This window comes from Accipiter gentilis, chromosome 8 (genome assembly GCF_929443795.1).
Source record: "Accipiter gentilis chromosome 8, bAccGen1.1, whole genome shotgun sequence".
Classification (NCBI taxonomy): Eukaryota; Metazoa; Chordata; class Aves; order Accipitriformes; family Accipitridae; genus Astur; species Astur gentilis.
In genome coordinates this window covers 1504771-1530549 of record NC_064887.1, presented here as the reverse complement: position 1 = coordinate 1530549, position 25779 = coordinate 1504771, and the positions used below count along the sequence as shown (strand labels likewise).

At 39.4% G+C, this 25779-nt stretch overlaps 1 protein-coding gene across 5 annotated transcripts; it reads left to right on the top strand.

Annotated features, from left to right (window-relative positions):
• The first annotated feature begins 1224 nt into the window (after nt 1-1224).
• SRSF11 (serine and arginine rich splicing factor 11) lies at nt 1225-23935 on the top strand. 5 transcript variants are annotated; one of them, XM_049808196.1, is made up of 13 exons: nt 1225-1322; nt 1463-1612; nt 8039-8172; nt 12172-12281; nt 14331-14423; nt 15952-16001; nt 17541-17668; nt 18312-18393; nt 19552-19683; nt 20833-20922; nt 21585-21680; nt 22362-22500; nt 22605-23935. In XM_049808196.1, exons 2-13 carry the CDS (start codon nt 1485-1487, stop codon nt 22800-22802), a joined length of 1380 nt encoding a protein of 459 aa, XP_049664153.1. In that variant the 5' UTR covers nt 1225-1322; nt 1463-1484; the 3' UTR covers nt 22803-23935. The 5 variants fall into 5 exon arrangements, with proteins under 5 accessions (XP_049664153.1, XP_049664155.1, XP_049664152.1 ...); XM_049808198.1 differs by lacking the exon at nt 1225-1322 and having other exon boundaries at nt 1329-1612; nt 22608-23935; XM_049808195.1 differs by lacking the exon at nt 1225-1322 and having other exon boundaries at nt 1329-1612.
• The last annotated feature ends 1844 nt before the right edge of the window (nt 23936-25779 follow it).

Below are 25779 nucleotides of genomic sequence, written 5' to 3'. Positions count from 1 at the left end.
CCCTTAGTCACTCAAGTTTGTAGCTGTAGCACTTCTCAAATGCTGGGTTTGTGTTTCCAGTGCTACCCTGTTTGAAGAAAAAGCTTTGACTGGTAGTTCCACTGAACTTTAATTAGTTAAGAACCAAATCCCACATTAGGTAAGCAAGAACATGATTCAAGAAACCATCATACTTAAGGCATTAGCTCTTGACTAAGGATTTTGGCCTCATTAGTTTTTTACCACTGTTTAATTCCCCCGTTTTCTGTCTCCTCTCTCTGTGGGAGCCACCAGGCAGCACTCTGCAAGAACATGCTAGGCGTTTCAACTCAGCATTGGAGTGCTAGAAATCCCAGAATTTTGTATATCGTCTTCAAGTTCAGTTTATATTTGCTCTTATAAGTGGTAGATCTATTTGGAAGGGCAGGAGTTAAGCAAGCTGAAGCTGGTTCATAACAGGATCAGAAACCATGACAAGGGATAGGAAGGGCTAAACTTCCTGGAATGATTCATATTCATTATTTAAAAATAGTTTTCATGGACTTTGGAAGTAATATTGCTTTATTCATGATCTGATGCCAAGAGCAACAGAGCAGAAAACGTAGAGAGCACTCAAAGTACATTCATCTCAGTGAGCCCAGGCAACAAAACACCCACTCCACTCATCTCTACATAAATACAATTAACTCACGTACCAATTAACCTAGCCTGTTTAAAACGCAGCAGTGTTACGCTTACAGCTGTGAAGGACCAAGCAGCATTACCAAGCCCATCTGGAACGCCTCGGGCAGGGCACTTATAGCAACGCGCTGAGCCCAGCCAAGGTTGAGGCCTCTGAGACCCATCCGCTCCTCTTAAGACCGACCAGAAGTACTCCGGAACCCCAGCCACCACCTGGATGTGCTACCGGCTCGAAGAACAGCTCAGGCTCAGTCCTCCCCGCCAACCTTCGCGTCCCTCAGACCCCTCAGCGCCTGAGGCGAGAAGCGGGCAGCCGCCACCTCACGCCTTTCCCGCCCACAGCCAACGGCCGCCCCCCCACCCCGCTCTGCGCATGCGAGGCTCTTCCCGCGCGCGGAGGCGGAGCGTTGTTTCTCCCCACCCCCACCCACCCCCGCCAGAGTGGGGTGGGTTGGGTTGGGTTGGGTTGGGTTGGGGGGGGGTGGTGCCAGCCTGCGCACGCGCCGTCCCCGCGCGTTCCCGGCGGAGGCCGGGGGCGCGCGCATGCGCAGGCGCTTAGGCCGCCGGCCGTGAGGCTGCGTGGGGGCCCGCGCGCCCCGCGCGCCTGCGCGGAGGGAGGGCGGCAGCGGGGGATTGTGGGATACTGCGGCCCAGGCAGGCTGGTGAGGCGGGCGGCGGTTTGTGCGCGGCGGCGGCTGGGCCAGGCCGGGCCGGGCCGGAGACGGCAGGAGGGGCCGTGAGGAGCTGCAGCGAGGAGCTGGTCGGGCCTAACGCGCTCTTCCTCTCCCCGATGTGTTTGTAGCAGCGGAGCGGGCGGCAGCGCAATGGCTTCAAGCAGCGGCACCGACGTGATCCAGGTCACCAACGTCTCCCCCAGCGCCAGCTCCGAGCAGATGCGGACGCTCTTCGGCTTCCTCGGAAAGATCGAGGAGCTGCGCCTCTTCCCCCCCGAGTGAGTGGCGGCCCTCTCCCCTCCTCTCCCCCGCCAGCAGCGGGCCCCTTCCTCCGCCTCGCCGCGGCCCGGCCGCCGCCTCCGCCCTCCCCTCCCCTCCTCCCCCCCCCCCCAGCGCAGGCCCGCCTCCATGGCGGCCGCCGGCAGCGAGACTCGGGTTGCCCAGGCCCCCGGCTCGGCGCCGAGTCGCCCAGGAGCTCTCCCGATTGCGAGGCGGCGAGATTTCACACACACACACCCCCGCCATCCCCGCCACCCGCGGCCGGCAGCGTGTGGGTGTGCTGGGGAGGGGCGGGGGGGAAAAATCTCAGTGCGTGGGGTGGGAGCGAGCCGCTCTCGTACGCCCCTGCTCGGGGAGAGCGGCTGGGCACCAGTAAGAGCTTATTTTCTTCCTACAATTGTACTTATTCACGTAATTATGCACCTGCGTGTGTGCTGGCGGGGAGGGGCGAATCTCGGCGTGTGGGGCCGGAGTGAGCCGCTCTCGTACGCCCCTGCTCGGGGAGAGCAACTGAGCCCCCGTAAGAGCTTATGTTCTTCCTACAATTGTAGTTTTTCACGTAGTTATGCACCTGCGTGGGGGAAGAAGCAGTGATTTACAGCATGCGGTCGCACGCGGGATTCCCCCTGCCGGATGCACATTTTTCCCTCCGAGCTGTTTGTTGCAGGGCTGTCTCGCTAACCTTTGCTGCCTTGGTTAACCTGTGGAACTGTAGGCAGTTTATGGACAGCTGGCCGCAGAACTAAAATTTTGATATAAATGTGCATTCCTTGCAAAGAACTCTGTGCAAAGCGGGCAGGTAATGACTAACATGCAAATAATACGCACTTTTTACATTAGGTGTTAACGTTGATTTTGGTCGTGTCAGTTTCATTTGTCTTGCAGAACCCAATGTCATTATATGTGGATCTTTCGCATGTGTATTACATAAGTGAAAAGGTTTCTTTTTGGCACGATGAAGGAGGGTTGTTCGATTGGAGAAAAATCAAACAAGAATACAGTCAAATTATAGTTCAAATTATTCTTAATACCCAAGGCTATTTGGATTTTTTTTATTTTGGGGGGGGGGGGGGGGGGGAAAGGCTATCACAAAGCATTCTTTTTGTCATCACTGAGTCTTCAATCCCTGCCAGCACAAAACCAGGAAAATTCACCCGTCCTGTTAGCTGGTTATATATGCAAATTCAGCAACAGCATTTCTGGTGTTCTTGCAGTTTCTTACTTTGGGTTGGATTTTGGCAATTTCATGTTGGAAATTGAAGCATAGAGGGAAATGCAGTGTTTATGTAACTGAAATTGAGGGACAGTTCCAGGCAGGAGAGCTGCATTGTTAATAGCTGGGACAACTATACTTAAATGGCAGAATCATTAATGCTTGGCAGCCAGCAAAGTAACTCACCTTTAAATAGATGCAGTTATTTGATGTCCTGCTCTGTATTTTAATATTTTGTTTAATTTCTAAGGAAGGTTAATATAGGTGAATTCTGTTTATTAAACTTTGCCATTTTAGATACATATTAACTAATCTGTTAAAAGATTACTTTTATGGTATCAGAGTGAAGTGCTCTATAAAAAAATCTCCAAAGCCCAGCCCAGCAACTCTCCTTTTACCATACCCCAGACTGTCTATATATATGTTCTTGATTTGGCTCCTTTGCACAAATGTGCAGTGAAATACTGACCCCACAGGACCCTCCTCAGTACAAGCATTGGATCTGTCTTGGGCTTGTGCACTGAAGAGAAGTCTGTGATGGATATGTCGTTGAGCTGGGCTATGGGAAGAGAAGAGGGAGGTCTGCGTTGTGCCCTTGTGTCTGTAGTGTTTGATAGTAGTAGATACAAGTCTTTAGGGCAAACTTACTGGTTTGTGTCCTGGCGTAAGTTTGTTTCTGCAAAAAGGCCAGGCTCCTGCATTTGACAACTGACTTCTGCCTCCTTTGTTCTGGCACTGGTGTTCTTGTCACATAGGAAAATACCGAGTTGACTGCCTTTACAGTTGCGTCGGTGAAGGCTATGCGCCAAGGGAGAAAAGGCAACAAGATGCAAATAATTCCAGTAACCCAGGTGGCAGATACCTTGAATTGCAGGACCAAAAATTACTTAAAATTTGGCCTGAATTTCTTTTGTATTTCAAAGCCCTTAATGAAAGAGGAGGATAATACTGCTTCATCTTGTAGGGATATTGTGAAGATTTCTTAGTATTTACAAAAAAGCTATAACTGTAGAAAAGCCACTGAAGAAATCAATACGAAACAGGAAATGTAGTGTCACTAAATAGGCCGTGCGCAGAAAATGTACCAAATATTGAATAGCTGTTGAAGTGAACATCGTCATAGATCTTCAATCTAGAATGTATATCTTGGTGGAAAACCAGCATTTTTGAAAACTGCATATAAAGGTTGGGCGGTTGATACTAGACCAGGCACTTTTTTCAGACTGGGGTTAATTTTTAACCTTACTATTTGAAGTAGGTTCTGTGTCATTTCCTTTGTGTTGCTGTCCATGCAGAGATGCCAAGGGCTCTGACACCTCTGGACCCACTGCAGGTCTCTGCTGGGTTACTCGGGGACCTGATCTCAGAATGCTTTAGTCTCTGATTTCATTTCACACCGAAGAGGAGTATATTTTCTAATAGTGGCAGGTTCTTTCATCTGTTTCTTCTAAAGTCTTTTCTGTTCTTTCTTCTTTATACTTCAGGTCTTGACTTTTCCCTGCCCATGGTATTCATCTATTTTTGGCGGGGTACAGGATATAAATTGCAATCTGTAAATTCTCTCCATAATCGGAATCTCTTTATGTCCCCAATTATACTGGGGTTCTTTGTTGCATATAGTATTTCTGACTAACCAGTCCCATTTCCATTGCTCTACCCCTTATTTGTTTCATCTTTCTCTCAGTCACTCTGATTCTGCTGTCCCCTGTAGAAGTTCCTTGTTCTCCTGGGCTTCCAGATCAGATCTAACTTCCTCAGCTTCTCTACATTTCTGTTTCTTTCCCCTCATCCATCTCCTTATCCCAGTTTATTCAATGAGCTATTACACATTTTATATATATCTCAGCTTCATATTACATCTTTAATCCGCAACCAGCTCTGTGACTTCCTCCATTTTTCTTCCCCAAACCCTTTCTTCCCTCCTCCTTCTGCTTTTCCCCAACTCCATTGCCTGGTCTTCTCTGTATTGTATTCCGTATAGCTTCATCCTCCATGGTAGGCAAAACTGAAAAGTGGAGGGAATGGAGAGTGCTTTTTGCGGGGGGGAGGGGGGGCTTTTTTAAGGTGTTTGTATACATACACACGTGTGTGTGTATATATATAAATATAAAAGCTGATTTCAGCATATTCTGTTCAGCATATGAAAACTGCCTTTCCATCAAAACTTAAGTTTCTGCTCTGAAACTTGGACATAAGAGGTCTTATGCCACTGGTGTTTGATAGAGAAACCAATGTTTTCTCTGGTCTTGCTCTTTAGATATGAATGATCCAGTCAAATTTTTATGGACAGAGAATTTTACCAAGAAAAAAGCACATCTGATGGAAAATACAGTCTATAGAGTTAAAGCTTCATAAGATTAGGAGCATAATTCATAATTTTATACGTTGGATGGCATAGTAGTTGGTAAGATCTTTTGCCTTGTCTAATAACTGCTGATGGAAGTTATACACGGACTCTGTCAGAATACTGGCAATACTTGCAATTGCTACTGGTAGTTGTTCTGCTAAGAAAAGGATGACAACTTTTGTTTCTAAGTGAATCACATGGGTTGGTTCTTTTTTTGGTTTTTTGGGTATTTGTGGGGGTTTTTTAAACTCTGTTTTTTCCCACCCAATAATGTTGAAGAACATCTCTTGCATGGACAGTCTATTCACTCCAGCCTCATTCTAGCCTGATTTTACATCAGTAATAATGCAAGTAATAATGTTTGTGTAAGTGGCAGAAATATCCCTTTAAAAAAATCAGGTTTAATACTTAAGATGCTGGTTGCAATATGAGGGAACTTTGGTGGAATGAGTAGTTAGAGGTTATGATATGAAGGTTGGATTTCCCTGTTTATCTGCTGTATTTCAGTATCTACTGTACTTCAGAATGGGTACATTGTTCAGACACCAACCACAGTAAAACGTTGTGTGTCTCGGTATTCACTGGCATGATGTCTGAGAGAGAATTACTAAATTTTTCGATCCCTGGTGAATTAGAATAATGATGGCCTTTTTTTGGTAACAGTTGAGAACGTTCTGTTCTTGACGAATTTTGCTCAGCCACAGCTTGGATTTCAGAGTGACTGGAAATACATTTTTAAAAATTAAATACACTGATTTGTATTAAATATCAGGCTGAATAAGCATAGCCTTACGTATTTTCAGTTGTTTTTGTAGATTCAGCTAGCTGTACAGCTTAGTATGTAGTGATACTCATGTATATAAACAGTATCTGCTCTGTTTCATGTTTCCATGTTATCAGACATTTTAAGAATATTTGAAAATACTGTACTGCATTGATGTAATAATTTGTTTAATTTTTTTAGAACTTAGATTAGTATACCATTCAGGTATGCCATAACTCCTTGATTTACTTATCTTTAAATTTTTACTACTGTGATTGTGTAAAACACTGTCTGCTAGTGCTTCTTTGTTTTTTTTATGGTTTTATGCAAATTAGATTAAAAAGGCAACATTTTGGCAAGCTATTGTGTATTTGTAGATACAAAAGAGCTAATAGTTTCAATTTTTCATTTTCTGTGCCATTTATTGCTACAATGTTACTTTACAATTTAATAAATCTGCAAGATGTTGGGTGAAGTGGATGTTCCTAATTGTAATATTTCAGAAGCTGCAATACGCTGGCTTCGATCTAGTTTTTAACATCAGGTTAAATTTAAAGTAAATTTAAAGTGTGATCTGATAGACGTTTAGGGCAGTTGTTGAGTTTGCATAACTTGCATGCTGGGCTGAGCCTATCTCAGCGGTGGTGAAGGTTAGATAGTTTTTGGCATTTGTACTTACAAAAATAGATCTTGGACGTCTGTCTCATTGACGTCGAAGTAATTCTCCTTTCTCCTGAATTCTGACAATTCTCCTTGCGCTTTCAGTGCTTAAAGACTTGATCAACGTTCTTCAACCCAGATAAAATTGTTTTGGCAGTGGGATGTGTTTTGAAGAGCTAGTCTTATAACTGTTTCTGGAAATCTAGTTAGTAAAGGTAGATCTTTGTCATGAAGAATTAGTGAATATTTTTCAGAGCTACCTCTTTAGGCTAATTTGCACCTCGTACTGGAGGGCAGACCCAAACAGCACACTTACCCTGGCCTTGTTTTAGAAACTAGGGGTTTAGGACCTGCCCTGCGACTTCTGGAGGCAGCTTTTAACTCTGCTGCTGCATAGTTGTGTCTGTGTAACAATTTTTCTTGCCATCTTTTAGCTTATATGTCTGATTAAAGCAAAATCTTCACCATTTTCAGGATATATGGGCTTTTGAAACCCATTCTGGACCTGTACTGGGTTGATTCTGCTTCTGCTTTTGGGGGGTTTGGTTTTGTTTTGTTTCAGGGGAGGGGAGGGGGGCACAGTTGTATGGCCTACAATTCTTTCCTGTTGTAGGAAGTAGATATTTCTCATTTTTTCAAGTGACTCAAAACTTTGGCGTTCTCTTGGATTTTTCCATGTCTGGGATTTTTTATGCAGCTCTGCTGACAGACACTCAGGAGTAGGTACATACCTATCTTGTAAAGAGGTCTGTGTTTACTGATTTAGTAGTCTTGCTTACCCGAGCTTCTTGAATTTCTTTGTGTTTAGTTCTGTTACTGCTGAATGATAGACACGTGTTTAGGAGTGTACATCCCTTCAGAATGAACTTGGGAGTTTCTGTATGCGTAAGAAGAAGCACGATGATGTTTGGTCTGGAAGCTTTTATGAAATTGTGTTGATAAGTAAAATCATAGTGGTCTTTTGATTGTTACCCTCTTCATTTCATAATTTATCTTAATAAGTAATTTGGGGCCTAAAGCAGAGGGTGTAAAACTACTGGTTTTGTTAACTTAGGCGGTATATGTAGTGGGTAACTTTTTATCTCTCTTGAGCAAAGTTTTTCTTTGTCTCCTTCCGTTCTCACAGACAGGTCATGAAAACTAATTTCCATTTAGGTGACTGCTCATAGATATATTGTGCATAGTAGAATTAATGTCCAGTTACAAATGAGGCAATAAAACTGTTTCTGCAATTTTACAGTGAATTGGCTTCATTCAGTGTAATTTCATATCTGTGGTCATGCAAAATGATGTTTGATACAAAAGCTGAAATCATGTTCTTGCTTAGAGAAGTACACCGTAGTCCCCTATGACTTCCTGGTTTGGTGAAAGTGGGGAGACAATAGAAGTTTCATACTGTCAGACTTGCTTCCATCCAAGTAATTTATTTATTTCTTTTTCAGTGATTCTCCTTTGCCTGTTTCATCGCGTGTCTGTTTTGTAAAGTTCCATGATCCTGACTCGGCAGTTGTGGCCCAGCATCTGACAAACACTGTATTCGTTGACAGAGCGTTGATAGTCGTACCATATGCAGAAGGTTTGTGAATTGTTTAATGGCCTATGAAGCCACTGTATGGTGGCATTTTATTCCAGTATAGCTCACAAAAATGAGGATTAGTAAAACGTCAAACGTGTAAGATATTAACATTTTGAAACCCTTGGTATATTGCCATTGGCCTATGGTTTAAATAATTTCTCTTATCTAGTGACACTGAATGAAAGTGGAAAGTTTACCTCTTACTGGTTTTGTGTCTTTAAGTTTAGAATATTAACATTTTAGGCAGAATTATTTGCAAATTTTGCTCTTTATCAGTCTCAATGAGACATTTTCCCAAACAGACTTATGCAAACAGTTCAACATTTTATGGAAATTTTGCCTTAAGAACTGTTTGCCACTTTCACATAGGCATAAATCTCTTCATGAGAATGGTTTCTCCCTCCCTGAGAGTGCATGGGAGAGTAGATTAACATTTCTTTGAGATATGCTGCCACTGCATTTAGTTGGGAACTTCCCTGAAAAGGCACTCGCTCTCATTGTGAAGTCCAGTATACCAAGGGTTTGAATAATTATGGTTTAATTTGAAAGTGAGATCTTCCAAGAGGTGCCAAATGGGCACTGGTACTAGTTTTTTATTCCAAGTTTTCTTGTTCATCCTTGATATATTTTATAGAATTTCACTAAATAATAAACTCTTCTCTCTGTTATTTGTGTGTGTGATTTTTGTAGTGGAGAAGGCAAATGCAAAGCCCTTCCAGATGACTGAAAAACAGTGGGTCCTCTGCAGCTACAGGGGATTCTAGACATTAACTAAAGGCCAGCAAGCACTCAAGTCCCCAAGTGTTTTCCTGGTGTAACCACTTGTTAACTACATTCTCTCTTCTTCTTTTTATTTTTACATTTTAGGGTGTTACAGTAATTTGAAAGGCAATGAGCAGGGTTTTTGGAACTTACCTTAAAAACAAAGTGCTGAGAAGACACCTCTTCTTACAGAAGTCTTATTAAACTCTTCTAGACTTGCTTTAGAAGTAATTGATTTCCATTGTACTGTTTCTTGATTTACTTCTGAAATAATGGATTTTCCCAGATCGCTTGAATTATATAAAATCTCTGCAGATTAATTCATACTACAGTAATAAATTTGGTACATGGCCTGGGTTCAGACCTATAATCAAGATATTGTAATGCTGTAGGCTGTCTTTTGAGGCCTGGGGTGCTGTCTTATCTTTGTATTCCTTAAACTTGAAAGATGTGAAAACTTAATTTCTGGAATGTAGGAATCTGCAGCATGACCTTTGTTTGAGACATGCTGCTTTTTTGAGAGTACAGAACACATTCTGAAATTGCCATTGAGTTACTGCTTCTGCTTTCGCTAGTTTAGGTGTAATAGCATAGTTGAAAGGCATCTTGTCCTCGTCTTTGTATTAAAGTATGATATAGCAACAGTCCATCTGACTTAGTACTGAAATGTTCTCCAAGGCCCATGGTGAAGAATGTTAGTGTTTAACTTTTCCAGTAAGGATAAAAACATTTTTTCTCTTTGTCAGTCTGACTTTGTCCATTGTGCTTGATGGTGGATAAATCTGGCACATAGAGAAATCTGCCCAGTAGTTTTGGTTCAGATTGTGTAAAGAAAATAAAATTAATAAAGTAGAATATTTTAATGGGCCTGTGTAAATCGAGGAGTTCCTCATGGGCTGTTTCTTGTGGTGTTCTAGCAGTTCAGAATGTTGATCTTTTTGGCATGATGATGTAGCATATCACAAGAGATATGTTCAGCCAATAAAGTTATGCCCCCAGTTGTGTAATCATATGCTTTTGTCCCTGTACTGGAGTATAGTTTTCCCTGCAAATGCATACTGCCAGGGTCCCAATTCAACAAGCTATTTAAGCACGATACAGCAAGATTCTTAAAACCATAGTGAAATTGCTCATGTGCTTAAAGCCAGGCATATGCTTAACTACTGTGCTGAACTGGGCCCTTTTATCTTTTATTTTCTGTTGTGATGATTCTGTATTAATATTGCCTGTCACTAAAGTAAATGTTTATTATCTGTTTAGTGCAATAATTATCCCCTATATCACAAGCGCACTCCAGTTTTAGCATACACAGACATTTTGGTGTTGGCTGTTGCTTTGTGTTATAGAACTAAACACAAAGTCTACGGTAAGGTTTAGTATTTGTAATTTTCACTGTGATATTCCTAGATTTGGAAGGAACTCTAAGATTAAAGATGGCTGGGGGGGGTATTTAGGTTCTTTGGTTAATGTTTGTTTCTTTTGTCTGTTTCTTTTTCTTTCATTTCTACACATTCATGCAGTATTTCATGGTTCTAACAAAGCAGCAGTAAAAAAAACTCTTGAAGCATGAAAATTAACTGGTGAGGGGCCTCATTGCTTTTTTTAAAATTGTAGTTTATTTATTTCTAAATACTTTTTTAAAAAACAATTAGAGGATCAGATGCATGACTTTTTTTAATGGATGCAGATCTTCTATGAGGTGTCTCAAGATAAGTCTGAGGATTTGTATTTAGATGCCAGAAATGTTGTAGTTGCACTAATTTGAAATGTTTAGATATAATTTATAAATATCCTCTGAGACATAATTTTGCATGCAAAATTACCCCATAATCTCTCTGTAGGTATGTTAATATATTTATGCATTAATGCCCTTTATCTAAATGACCTTTTTCCCCCCTCTCCCTCCATAACTTTTGGTATCTAAATTGATGACAGCTCAATGACACAAGCAAGATAACAGTGCTGTGTATTATACATTTGTTTATATTATCGGCACTTCTCAGTATAGGTGGAAGGAACCATTACCTTTATTTAACAGTGGTTTTTCTTTTTTGTTGTTGTGTTTTACAGTTCTTTTCCCTGGTTCAGCCTGAACTATATACCAGGCCCTGCTGAAAATACCACCCAACAGTTTTCTTCTGCAGCTTATCCAGTTTCTCTTAAGTGCCCTGTACATATTGTATGTTTTATGATGAGATGCAGTTTCTTAATATGTATTACAGAAACACTACTGGTATTTGCAAATATATAGTAAAATTGTTTTATTGAACTCTCATTTTGGGGGCTTGGGCACATTAACAAATTAATCCATCTGTATAGGGCTTTTGCTGTTGGATAGAATAAAAATACCTACCTAATTACTTGTTTCGTAGTAGGACCCTTACAATTATATGGGCAGAGCAGGCAGTAAAATAAGACACTTGTCTTAGTTGGCTGCAAGATTTTGGGCCAGAAGTTTCTTCTGAAATGGCAGTATGTAGCAGCATTCTTGGTACAATAAGCATGGCACATATTGGAACAAATGCATTTTACTGCACAGGTAAGGAATGTGCCACGATATACTGTATGTATGCACCCATCCACCCACAGACACACATACACAGCGTGTATTTGAAGATCTGCAGAGACTTTCATTTTCATTTGACAAGTCAGCAAAAGCCCTACGCTTGATTCAACAAAAAAATATTTCCATACCTTCTCTTAAGTTTTACAAAATTTATATGGTAGGTGTAAAAGAAAACATAGTGAACTGTACCATATTATTAACCCCTAAATCAAACTTTTTTTGTCTTGTGTATCTTGATTTTTCTGTGTGCTTTATAGTGAAGCAGCCGACACGAGTCGTTGTTCATAAAACAGCTTTTGAAAGTTGAGAGCACACCCCTGGAGAACCGACTGTGCTTGCTTACGTTTGGTTCATGACTTAAAAATCGAGTACAGGTGATGAAATCTTGGCAGTGTTAACAAAAAAGTAGTGTGTATTGTGCTATTTTTTTGCTCTAGAAACTTAACCATTTGTAGAGAAAAAGGAACAGTCAAATTTTCACACATTGAAGTTTCATTCTGACAAAAAAAATTAATGATAAATATTAATAGACATCAAGCTTTGTATTTTAGCCAACATAAGTACTTTCAACAAACTCAGGTGGTGTATCAGGGAGACATTTTCTGGGTGTATTTGTGTATTTTCTGCCTTTGGAACGGAATGCATTCTAATGCGAGGCTATTTCTCTGCAGGAGTTATTCCTGATGAGACTAAGGCTTTGTCTCTCTTGGCACCAGCTAATGCTGTGGCAGGTCTGCTGCCTGGAGGTGGACTCCTGCCCACTCCCAACCCACTTTCTCAGGTAGGCTTTCCAGTTAGACTGAAGTCAGGGGAAACAATTAGATGTACGTTGTTAGATCCTAACTTACTTTCTGTTGTTTTTTTCAGGATATATAGACTGATGTGCTAATGCTGATTCCTAGAATGTTTTAGTTTATATACCTCGGTGGATTGTTACAGCTATCTGATATGAATTGTGGCAAAGCAGTGATAAGTTGCTAGATGGGATGCTTTTCTTTCCCTAATATGATGCTTCTGGTATCTCAGGGGCCCTGTGTTTGTATCTCTCTCATCCCTCTTTTATCCATTGTACACTTAGACAGATTTGACAAGCGGTAGAGATCTCGTAGATTTTAAATTTGTGAAGTTCAAAGAGTTGGTATGCTGTGGAGATACCTTCTGTTTAATACTCCAACTGAGGGGGAAAAATTGTACCCTGTATTTGCTCATTTTCTAAATGCACAAGAATTCATGTGGAAGATGTACAGTAAGAATAATTGTGGAAAAAGTTTCAGTCAAAAGCACATACCTTATTAGAGAACAGAGAATCAAATTACAAGAGGCAAATTAATAAGAATAAAGCTTCATTAATTCTGCAGTTCTCAAACCTACTTCTTCAGCCTGTGCTTAGCTCTTCTTTGGCTAACTTCTGTTATGATTTTTGATAGCATGAAAGATATACTTGCCATTGAGTTGTTCAGAAGGTCTCTTTAACTGTATGTAGAGGGAAAAGTCTAAAGTTTAACTTTAGGAAAGGGATGGAAGAAACAAATACAATCTTAAAGATTCCTTTCACCAAAAACTGTATGTATATAAATTCCTGAAAATGGTTGAACCACCTTGGTTTTAGTTCTGTCATTCTGAATCCCAGCCTACTTCTGATCCACTTAAATGGCAGAATTTATTTCACATCCATTTTATGGAAAATTGTGGTGGATGGTCTTTTTTTTTTTTTTTAAACACATCTTGAAAGCTTGCTTTGTAGCTCCTTTTGACTGTTACTGGGAGTTGGGCATCTAACTCAGAAAAAGCAAAGTAGAGCTGTAGTTTATGTTCACAAAATCAGTGCATGGGAATGTGGCTTTTGCTTTTGAGATTGCAGGGAGAAGCCTATACAGTTTCAAGAGATCAGCTAACCAAAAAACTCACTGTCAAAAAGTGGAAAGTTCTGCTCCCTTGCTGTTGACTACATGCTCTTGCTGCTGCTTTTCTGCTGACTCTGGAGCTCATTAGATCCTATAGTGAGGATGATGGGTTAGCTTGATGCAGACAGCACAAAAATATGTTCTCTGATGGCTCAGTGGGTTGAATTGGTTGACAAATGAGTCTCAAGTTCCAGGGCAATCAGAAAGGAGGCAATGAGAAGGAAGGGAGGGAGAGCAAGACCTCATAGCAACAGCATAGTGTTTGATGAACGTAAGATCATGCGGTTTTTAGCACAGTGCGTGTTGTGTTTTCAGTATATGTTTTGATCATCTCACTTTAAGTGGCAAAAAAATTAGGTTCTTTCATGAGGCTTCTAGATTAATTTAAGGAATTCACCTATGCCATCATCCTACTTAATCTTCCAGTAGCTTTTCAACCTATTTGCCAGTTTTAACCAAATTTGAGAAATTTGCAGAGATGTAATAATATTATGTTGTCTTTTAACATAAAAAAATGTTAATTTCAATCCTAAATTGATTTAGATATGCAGTAGTTGGCTCAGAAGCTTATAATGAATTTTAACACTGGAAAATAATTTCATTTTAAACTATTTGTTGAACGTAGTGGAATGCTTTACTCTTTCACTTCTTCCCCCTGCCCTGCCCCACTGGGATGCAGAGGAAACAGATTTTCATTTTAGAATAATAACGATAGGAAAAAAAATATTTCATATACTAAGCTTTGGAATACCTGAATAAGGAAAACTGAAATACTCTCACTGACGTTAGTATAATGTTTCCTGTAGCTAGAAGCCTAAGTAAAACCCAGTTCAAGTTTCAAGTTTATGTCTAATGCTTGGCAATCTTGATCTAACAGCTTTTTATCAATTGAATATGGCTTTGTCTAATTGCTGTCTTTATTACAGATTGGTGCTGTTCCTTTAGCTGCTTTAGGAGCTCCTGCTCTTGATCCTGCCCTAGCTGCTCTTGGGCTTCCTGGAGCTAACTTAAACTCTCAGGTATGTCACACATTGTAAAATTTTCTTTATTGTCCCTAGCACATATGTAGTGTGACTAGCATATGTGATGCTCTTAGTGTTCACCAGTATATTAAACAACAACCTGAAGATCTGGAAATACTACACCTAGGTTTGAAGAAGTATTATGACATACTACTTTTAATTAAAGGCTTGGCTCAATGTAGTCTGCACAGGCTGCTGGTTCTTTAAACTTCTTAGGATGCCATCTTTGTTTCTTGGCATAGCAGGTTTATATATGAACACTTTTCTTTTGCTATCCTCTTTTCTATTTTAACAGTAATTTTCATTTATATCAGTTTAACAGCCACTGTCTGAAAAACGCAGTGATTGATTTTTCTGAGCACCCGTTTGGAATAAATAGTATCTGTAGGAGTATCATATTAAATGCTGAAAGGACCTAAAAAATAATTTGGGACTAGTAAGGAAATATTTCAAATATGTGTCATTATCAAGCTATGAACCTGCCTTTTACTTACAGTAAAAAAAAAATTGTTTGACTTTTTAATTTTGTAGGTGTAGAAAATACTTAGGAGACTTTGTTAGACTGTAGTCTCTTTAAAAGTATATAAAAAAAGACTTTAAGTACTAAGTAATAGTGAGTAGAGTATTGAGTTAATATTTAAGATACAAGAACCAAGTACTGTACAGAAAACATGTTTTACAGGTACAAGAAGTAGTAATAATTTAATGCATTGCTAAGAAATATAAGAAGTAGTAATAATGCATTGCTAAGAAATCTATCGTTAAGCATTCTCTTCGTGCGTGCCATGTGTAGTAACAAGCAAATACTGGTGATAATGAGATAACAAACAAAAAAAACCAAGCTTTCTAAATGCATATTAGAAAAACATAAATTTGATATGATCAAGGATTGTTTCCGTTGTGCATTAAGGCAGCTGATTGTAACAAACTGTTTGGGTTCAGCACATGGCTGCCTCTGTATAAAGAAAATTAGTGGGGACCAAACATTTAGTTGTTAATACACCAGTGGTACAGGAAGTGACCAATTGTAGTAATATCTGGATTTTCCTAAGAGCTGCAAAATCTATATTTTTTGTGGAATTTTTAGAGTAAATAAGCTTTTGCTTCTTGTTCATAAATTGACATTGAGGACTTCCCATGGATAGGCAACTTAGTTATCTAATGAGATCTCTATTCTCTTGAAGTAACAGAGAAATAACCTGTAAATACCAGAAGTGTATTTTTATTTTGAAGTTCTTTGATTCTGTCCGGGAAAGGGCCTATGTTTGGCTGCTGTGGAAAAAAAAGTATGTAAGTACCACTGAAAAGTGATGCTCATACCCTCACCACCATCCACAAGTTTTAAAACAGAACAATATGCCTTTTTGTCTGTAACTTGTTTGGGCTGTGTTTTGTTTTGTTTTTTTTTCATCTGTAGAGACTTTTTGGTTTAGCCACTGCTGAGTGTACATTCGAGGAAGATAACCTTCTTAAGCATACACATCTTCCAATGTGGCTTTAATTTATTATTTTTTTTCTCTCACAGTCTCTTGCAGCAGATCAACTACTAAAACTTATGAGCACAGTGGATCCAAAGTAAGTATCAGTGTTTACAAATATTTCTATTGCAGTACACTTGATCTCCAGAATATCTGTTGTGATTCAGTAGTATCCAATCTTTGTCCTGCTGGGTCTAATTAAGGTTGGAGAAAACTAGTGTCTTGGGGATCTTGTGCAGACTGTATTTGCTATGGGAGAGAGAAAAGGGGGAGGAAATGAAGATTATTCAGCCTCGCATCTATGGAATAACAACAGTTAATCTCTGGGATTTCATTTTGCTAGATACAGAAATTCAGTTTTTCTTGTATCATTTTTGTTGCTTCTGTGTCTGTAATGTAAAGGTGCAGCTGGCACCTTACATCCTGCAAGGTTGAAATAAAAGGGCTATGGTTGAGAAGGAGCTGAGACCAGCAACTGTTGCAACAGATGATAATAAAAGAGTCTTATGTATATTACAGCTGTCAGAAGATAACAAAAGACAGCATGTCTTATAACTTGGTAGAAAAAGGGAGCAAATAACAGTAAGCACAAGTGTGTCCTAGTTTTTATTTCAGTATTCAGAAAAAGGATAACTTTGTTCAAAATAGTGTGGCATGGAGACAGCAAGTAGGGCACAACTGTAGCACTTAATGTTTTAGTGTGCCGTTAAGCTGTTGATAATGTTGCAACAGGATGAAGAAAGCTTATGCCATGGAAAAAAAGCTATTAGACAATTAGTAGATGAAAAGTGTACTAAATGCAAAGAAACCGCATCTGCCTCAGAAGGCCCTTGTACTGCAAATTGCAGGAAGCTTTGGAGAGCATTCTTTGAACTCTCAGCTTCGGGAAGGCATATCAGTGTGTGCTTGCCCTACTGCTGTATTAGCTAAATAGAGTTCTTCTAACCCTGTTTGGTTGTTCAGTGTTTTTAAATTGTCGGAGCCATCTCATCTATGCTGGGGATAAAGCTATATATGTGATCTATCTTCATTTTTAATACTGTTCTGGCATATTACTCTCTATTTTAAATTGACATTTCTGTAAGCAGGGAATGCATAACTGATTGAACAAAATAGTTACCCAAGATAATGGATTAGATAAACATCAGTCAGGTATATTGGTGTATATATATACACCTGGTTGGCTTCAAAGCCACCCTGTAGAACACATCTTCTGAACTTTAAATTTCATCACTGATGGTAGACTTCTCAGTATGGCTTATAAAAGTAGAAACTGACCTACTGTGTTTCCTGTGGAGTTGTTCTTTCAGGCAATGAGAATTGAATTTGTGTTGTACAAAAATGTTCTGAAAAGTGTCATTAGAAACATATCTGTGCAAGCCAATACAAACTTTCCTGCTATTTACAGTTTACTGGAATTCTAAGAGCCATACGAACTAGTATCTTGTGCCACTGTTTTCAGGCACAGATATCACGTCTTAGAATTACTACTCTGTTATCTGAATGGTGACAAAACGCAGGCGGATTCCGATTCACTTAGATCAGTCACTTTGAATAGGCTGCAAACTGACAGTGGAGGCATGTATTTCTTGGATTCATCAATACTGAATTTCTAAAATTGTTTTTTATTTACCAGGTTGAACCATGTAGCTGCAGGTCTTGTTTCACCAAGTCTGAAATCAGATACCTCCAGTAAAGAAATAGAAGAAGCTATGAAAAGAGTACGAGAAGCACAGTCATTAATTTCTGCTGCTATAGAGCCAGGTAATTTTAAATCACAGAATACCTCATTCAATTCAAGATGGAGTTTTCACCTAGTATATGATAAAAGCTATTGGTCTGCAAAATATTGGCTTAATACTTTCATGTTCTATAGTGACTTAATTTATAGTTGACAGGTTTTTAATTGTCCTACAGTGTGAATGCTGTATGTGTCCTGCAGAATGATGCAGGAAATTAATCATCTGGTTTTCCCAAAATTCACTTGATTTGAAAACTGAAGCTCACACTGCCATCTCTGAGATTTCAGTGGAAACAGCAAGTGGTTTAACCACTTGATATCCTAGTGATGTTTGTTCTTGGGGATGATTTCCTTTCTTTCAGTTCCTAATCTGTGGAAGTTTGCAGATTTTTTTATTTTTTTTTTTATAGTTTATTTCAATAGATTTTATGTTAGAACAAGATGCAACAGTTCATCCACAAATGTCAGATCATGGTCATTCTTTGTGTCATCTTTTGAGGAAAAAGATAGATAAGCCTTAATTTCAAATGTCAAAGTATTCCTTAGGCTTTCTTTATCTTACTTATATCTATAACGTGAAGCTCAACTTCCTTTTCTTTATAAAATCTTTTTGAATGCTAAAATAACAATGGGTTTTTTAACTCTGCTTTTCCTTTTTAACTCCAGACAAAAAAGATGAAAAACGAAGGCATTCAAGATCAAGGTCACGCTCAAGGAGGAGAAGGACACCTTCTTCATCTAGACACAGGTAGTTAGCTTATTTGCCTTAAAAAAAAAAAAAAACCACATAGCTGAAACAATTCCTTCAAAAATACTTCTTGGAAGTGGCACTTCACTCATAGAGGCTGAGGAGAGGGAAGAATGCAAATGGTCTGAAGAAAGATGAGGCTGTGATTTGGCTAGACTGTAGTGTGAGATGGAGCTCTACCTCTGGTTTTGTAGAAAGGGTGGGAGAGAGGTGATAGGAAAAAATACTTCAAAAATACTTTAAACTACTGCAGAAAGAAGTTCAAGACACCTAGTCCTAGCAGTGTTTGGACTCTGATTTTATTTAACGATAAACTGTTTCTTGTATCAGATAAGAAACTCCTTAGCACAGAGCCTTGGTTTTTACACAGCCCTCACTACTGTGAAAACCTAGGCCATTGTAGGCTGTCCATTTTACAGTAGTCCCTTAAACCTCTGTTCTTTCTTCAGTCTCTTTCCAGTGTGCTCATGTAGTAATTACAATTTGTCTTAAAACCAAATAGTAGGAGGCTTCTCTGGGCATCATTATTTACGTACATAATTGCTTACCTGTTAGACTGTTTCTAGTATGTGCAGCAAATGCAGCTTAGTGGAAGTGTCTGGGACAAAAGTTTTTCCAGTGTTTTCTAAGTTATGATTTACTTGGAGATCAATTCTGTTCAGGTATCCTGACTAGAGAACTTAATATTGTCCTACCCAAACAGAAGGATGTATGGCTCATTTGTGCTCTTGCCTTGTCAACTCAAAGTAGACAGTGCATGGCAGTGGTCTGTGCAAAGCCATTTTAACTGTGGGCTTCCCACTTGTACTTTGTTATTTGCATATTCAGTAATTGGCTTGTATTTGGTTTAGTGTTCTAAAAATTTCGTCACATTTCAACGTGACTTATCAGTTTTCCTCTACAATAGGACTGATATTTTCTCACAAGGAGAGCAATAAGAGAGCTGATTGAAGCATCATTGCTCTTTGACATTTAGCATTTGTGCACGTCTTTTTTCCATTTCCTTGGCAGACTCCATGAGAGTACTCTGCTGTCTTCTATATCTCTGTTTTCTATATCATTGTGCATTACAATACCGTTAGCACTGCTCAGATGGATTCTGAATAGTATATCAAAATTTCATACATTTAACTCCCATGTACAATGTGTTACTGGTAGACGGTCAAGGAGCAGATCAAGGAGAAGGTCCCATTCAAAATCAAGAAGCAGGAGGCGATCTAAAAGTCCAAGGCGAAGAAGATCTCATTCCAGAGAGAGAAGCAGAAGGTCTAGGAGCACATCCAAAACCAGGTAATTGTTTCAGTAAATCTGTTCTGTTTGCCAGAAGTGAAATTATTAAATGTTGATGCTTGTCCTGGTTTAGGTTGGGATAGAGCTAATTGCCTTCCTGGTAGCTGGTATAGTATTATGTTTTGGGTTCAGTACAGAAGAATGTTGATAACACACTGATGTTTTCAGTTGTTGCTAAGTGATGTTTAGATGAAGTCAAGGATTTTTTCAGCTTCTCCTGCCCAGCCAGCAAGAAGGCTGGAGGGGCACAAGAAGTTGGGAGGGGACACAGCCAGGGCAGCTGACCCAAACTGGCCAAACGGGTATTCCATACTGTGTGACGTCATGGCCAGTATATAAACTGGGGGGATCGGGGCTAGGTGGGATTCCCACTCGGAGACTAACTGGGCATAGGTCAGCAAGTGGTGAGCAATTGCATTGTGCATCACGTGTATATTCTGATCCTTTTATTACTATTATTGCCATTTTATTATTGTTATCATTATTAGTTTCTTCTGTCCTATTAAACTGTTCTTATCTCAACCCACGAGTTTTACTTTTTTTCTTTTTTTTTTTTTTTTAATTCCCTCCCCCCATCCCGCTGGGTGGAGGGGAGTGAGTGAGCAGCTGCATGGTGCTTCGTTGCTGGCTGGCGTTAAGCCACAACAGTGCTTAATTTAAAAAAAAAAAAAGAAGAAAGAAAAACAAAACCCACAAAAAACCAAAGGCAAAATTAACTAGTAGCTCTTTTTAAAGTCACAGTCTCTGGTAACATCTTGTAGAATTATATTACACTTGCCCTATACATGTGCACCGTTAGTTACATAAAAACATGTAACATGCTTTTCCTAAGAGTCCACAGATGCAGCAGGCATTAGCTACATTACTCAGTAGCTGTCTTTGGAAAGCAGGAAATGTGGGCATCTGGACTTGCAGATTTTGTGCTGTTTGTACACAGAAGCTATAAAAGAGCTGTTCTTTTATTTTGCTGTAGATAATGTAATCTTTGTTTTCATTAATATAATGTGACTGGCCCCAGAAATACTAAACAGTGTATGCTATCCAGTGTAGTTATCATGTCTTTGTTCATTTTTCCTACAGCAGAAGTAGTGAATGCTGCTTGTATAGTTTGAAAATGACTTAAACTTAAAATCTGTATTTTACTAAAAGGGATAAAAAGAAGGAAGAGAAAGAAAAGAAACGTTCTAAAACTCCCCCCAAAAGCTACAGCACAACTAGACGATCAAGAAGCACAAGCAGGTACAGTAACATGAAAGTTTTCCTTGGTCTCCATTTCCAGCATGCTTTATCCACTCTAATAGAAAGAACATTCTTGTATGTAATAGGATGATGATTCTGTTGTGGATATGTTGGGTATATGCACAAACGCATGTGTATACTCTCTCTACCTATGTCTATAAGATGCATTATTTTTTTTCTCCTGATACAGTAAGTTTCTGGAGGTATTGTTTGGGCTTAGAATAGTTTCTGCTTGCTCTGTATCAAAGAGTATGATGCTTTGAGGTCACTGTTAAACTCTTTCCTGATTTATGGAATAAATATATGCAAAATGTGCACCATTCTTTTTTTAAAAACTTCCAAAATTAACTTGCAATATTAACAAGAACAAACTGTTTTGTTTCTATTTGCAAAAAGAGTCAGTATCCCTGTTAGAGTCTAAGCTAGCAATTTGTTCATGAAGGTGGAGATAGAACAGGAAACAACTTACTCTGCTGATCAGCAACTGCAGGGCCTTTGCAGTACTGCTAATAGTAAATAACCATTTTGAGTTATACATATTTACCACCTTTTGAACAGTCCTTGTTTTGGAGCCAGAGATGTATTTGTAGATTTAGAGGGGTGGGGGGTGGGGGACCAAACCAAAAGAAACCCCAATAAACTTTGATCTCTCTTTCCTGCAGAGAAAGACGACGTAGAAGAAGCAGGAGTGGAACACGGTCACCTAAAAAACCCAGGTCTCCTAAAAGGAAAATGTCCCGGTCCCCATCTCCAAGAAGGTCAGTAAGCCTCTTGGCTAAAAAAATAATAATAATAATAATAATAATAATACAAAAATATAGGTGCCTGGGTGGAAAATTCCCAAGATGTGAACTACAGCAAAGATCACAGTGGGGTTGTTTTGAAGATGGTGTGTGTTAGGCTTCTTCCTTATACCCAGCCCATAGGTTGACTTCTTGAGAGAGAAAGGATCTCTGCTGCCTGCTACCACTTTTATCATAATTTAATTGGCTTCAAGCATAGAGCTTCTCTGTTAGTGCACAAGAACTCCAAACATTGAGGTATTCCAGGGGTGAGGAGTAGGAGATACCCAGAGTTCCCAGCTCATTTGGCTCTGTACAATGGGAGTCAACTGACTTTTGGGTGGGCCTGGGCATTTTGTGATCCTGTCTCCCTAAATGGGGAACTTGAGGTGCTCCTTCATAAAACACTATCACGTTGCTATTCTTAACACAGTATTTATTAGACTTCGCTTTGTGGTGTTTGTGTTTGATCCAGAGCTAAGAAATTGGGATGTTTGGTTATTTTCTGAAAGGGAATGGTGTATTGTAGTTGCACACCACTATTTCTGCCTTTAGATTTGTAATGAACTATGGGTAACAGTCTGGATATGGTCTGTCTTCTAGTTATGGAATGGTGTGTTAGGGGTTTTCATTCTTATACGTACTTTATCGTTGTAGGCATAAAAAGGAAAAAAAGAAGGATAAAGACAAGGAGAGAAGTAGAGATGAGAGGGAGCGGTCAACAAGCAAGAAAAAAAAAAGCAAAGACAAAGAGAAGGATCGAGACCGAAAATCCGAGAGTGATAAAGATGTGAAAGTATGTTTAAAAACCTGTTTAACTTCACTGCCTGTACTGTAGTGTTAAACCAACAGGGGCTTTGAAAGCAAGTTTTACTTTTTTTTTTTTTTATCTCGGCAAAGCAGGTCACAAGGGATTATGATGAAGAAGAACAAGGATATGACAGCGAGAAGGAGAAAAAGGAAGAAAAGAAAATGGCAGATTCTTCCTCCCCTAAAGTAAAGGAGTCTGCTGCCGATAAAGGAAGTGGAGATTCAGCAAGGGAATCAAAAGTAAATGGGGATGATCATCATGAAGAGGACATGGATATGAGTGACTGAATTTTGCCTTTGCAGTGAACACAGCTGCAGACGTGCATCAGTGTCATTCCTGTGTGATTCTTTTATGCTGTACTTGTTAATCCTAAATCTAGATGTATACAGCTCTAAGCTATACATGGTTTGTAAATCTCCTGATACTAACTCACATCAAAAGCTTTATAGAAAGGTAACCATTCTTGTTACGGCCGAAAGGGATTGCGTAGCCAAGCAATTTTTACTAACTTGGTGATGCTTCAAGCAAAAGTAAAAAGCTGCATGCATCTACAGCAGGCATGGACTGTTTGTTGTATGATCTCCTTTAGTAAATCAGCTCACTTATGATAGTGTTTCTAGAATTTGATTCATTGCAGTAATAGAGCAGTATAGGGAATGCACTGACTGCATGTTGATTGTGGCAGAAACATCCTAAATGTTCTAAAGTCCTACAACATATGGTGGATCTACTTAAGGGTCTTAAGTGTGACTACACAAAAAAAAATTGACAGTACATCTGAAAAAAAGCATTCTGATATAGATAGTTTTCTGGTTTTGTTTTTTTTTAAGCCACATGGCTGGGGTTGTTTTGTTTTGTTTTGTTTTTCCTGGTGGATTTTGTTTGGCTTTGACAAAGTTAAAATGCACTAACCTTTTTGAGGGCTTTTTTAAATCTGTCAGTTCAAATCCATCTCAGGCAAGGTGCAATGGTTCTTAGCTTTTCTTTTTGAGCCTTGGGAAGTGAAAATCTCTGCTTGATCAGTGCCCAGTGATTAAAGGTTGATTTGTGCAGTTTTCATAATCCAGGTTGTTTTATTTGTTAGAGCTAAACACATTGCAAAAAGGTAGTGCATTTTAAAATTGACCTTCGTATGCTTTTAAAAGCAAGTCTACTTGATAATGTACTTTTTACTTGATCTCAAGTTGTATAAACTAATAAATTTGTGTTTACTGTCACTGCAGTAGTAATCTTATGCACACAGTGATTCCATGCTATATGCAAAGTAGTTAGGCAAGCTGTTTTCTTAGTTACCGAAGTTCAAGAGCTTTTACTTTTGTGCAGATAAAAAGACAAAAGTAGGCTACAGTCTGTGCCATGTTGATGTACAGTTTCTGAAATTGTTTTACAAAACTTTGATAATAAAACCCTTAAACTTATACTCACTTTCCTATAAAACTCTGCTGGTATTTATTTACACCACTGAATGTATGAAAATTGACCTCATTCATTTAGAGTATACATCTTTCTTCATCTATCTGTTTTAAAAAGACCATAACAACTCTTATCTCTTCAAAACCTGTAAGTAAGTGAAGTGAGAAAGCTGCTAAGCCTGCCATTTTAGCTCTAGTTAAGTATGTTACACTAAAGAATGAATTATTTTACTTTTTGGGGGAATGAAGGGAATGGGCTTAAATGGGAATCTAGAGGTGTTATGGGACAAGTACTTTTAAAAAGAAATATGTATTTGTAAAAATTTTTTGTATTTTCATTGAAATATGAACATTCATCTCTTCAGGATGGTAATGGAAGACGAGCAGAAACCAGAAGGAGCGAGTGCTTTGTGCATATAAAGTAGGCTGTTAATGTCAACTTAAAACTTACTGTTCTAAATCAGTAAGTTTTGGAATGAAACTGTAAGTGATGCTTGAATTTCTTGAATCTGATGAGTCAAACCACCTTCTTTTTACACTGTCCTTTTGTCCCAGGCAAGGTGGAACTTGCCATTTAGATATGCAGTGTCATTTTTAGAATTTGTAGAAATGTAAATTTTTACCAACTGTTTTGAGTATTTTGTCAATACAGAGAGGTATATGTCATACAAGCAGTTCTAGGCTTTTATTTCTAGTGGAGAGGGAGTGATTGTTCTTGTAATAAAATAAAAATAGACACAGACAAGGTGCATGATGTCTTCATAGATGTGCCTTTTTTGTTGTCATCAGGATATTTATGTGAAGCGCAAGAACATAAAGTGGTTTATAGTAATAAAGTAAACCTCCTTGATCCTTAGACCTTGTTGTTGTGAAAGTCATTCACATGCTCTAACGAAGGACCAAGTCAGGGTGTTGACTTCAAGATGGTAGGTCAGGGGCTACATGTAATTAAATGACTTGTTTCTGGTTTATTTTACTAACAAACTAAGTCTGTGCTGTGCATTAACTGTGTACCTCCGGCTGCCCAAGCCCAAATACAAACTGGAGAAACGGGGTGGGTTTAGACCGCATTTGCTAATTATGCACAGAAGCTTAGGTGTCTCTGGTTTATTGCCTTTCAGGCTAAGAGTACATGTTGGCTGAGCCTGGAGAGCCGTGCTGTGAGCTTGAGGGAAGAGCGCGTAACCCCTCGCAGTGTTCCCCTCCAGCAGCGTTAGATGAGGCACTGCCCTCCTCCTCCGCTGCCTGAACCTGCAGCAGAGCCGCCTCTCTCAGGTACACGTATGCCACATCACACAGAGCACTGAGCCAGAAGAACGACTACTTTTAGTAATTTGAAGTTGGTTTGTGAATTATGGTAGTGCAGAGGCTCACCTGCCTCCAGAGGTGAGGCTTTCCAAGTCATGTAACACCTCTCTGCATTACTGAAGGAGTTTAAGCCTGATGTAGTACCAGCTGCTCCTTGTCTCTAGCACTCTTACAGGTGGATTTAACCGACAGTGGTGCTCACAGCGAGTTTTCCACTTGGAACTGTACGGCGAACGAGGCAGCACCCATTAGTGCTTGATGGCTGGGTCACAGACAAAAGAAACACTGAAGCACAGTAACTGAGTAACTTGCTAATTGTCAGCTGAAGGGTGAGGCAAAGGGGTTCCTTGCTTTTCTCCCAGTGTCTGTTGGCAGGCTGCAACCAAAGATGGGCCGCTATTTTTAGACCAAACCTGAAGGTGTTGGAAAATGCCAGCTAGGAACCACGTATGACTACTACTCTTTATGGGTTGCAGTTGTTAAAGCCCATGCTATATTAAATGTTTGAGTAGCTATTGCTTCTACTACCAGAGTTCTTAAAACC

What these genes read in the sequence shown, in the direction of transcription:
- SRSF11 (XM_049808196.1), top strand. Translation starts at nt 1,485, where the DNA reads ATGGCTTCAAGCAGCGGCACCGACGTGATCCAGGTCACCAACGTCTCC. An exon ending in ATGAGCACAGTGGATCCAAA is followed by an intron (nt 16,002 to 17,540) that starts GTAAGTATCAGT and finishes TTTATTTACCAG; the next exon opens with GTTGAACCATGTAGCTGCAG. An exon ending in AGGAGCACATCCAAAACCAG is followed by an intron (nt 19,684 to 20,832) that starts GTAATTGTTTCA and finishes TTTTACTAAAAG; the next exon opens with GGATAAAAAGAAGGAAGAGA.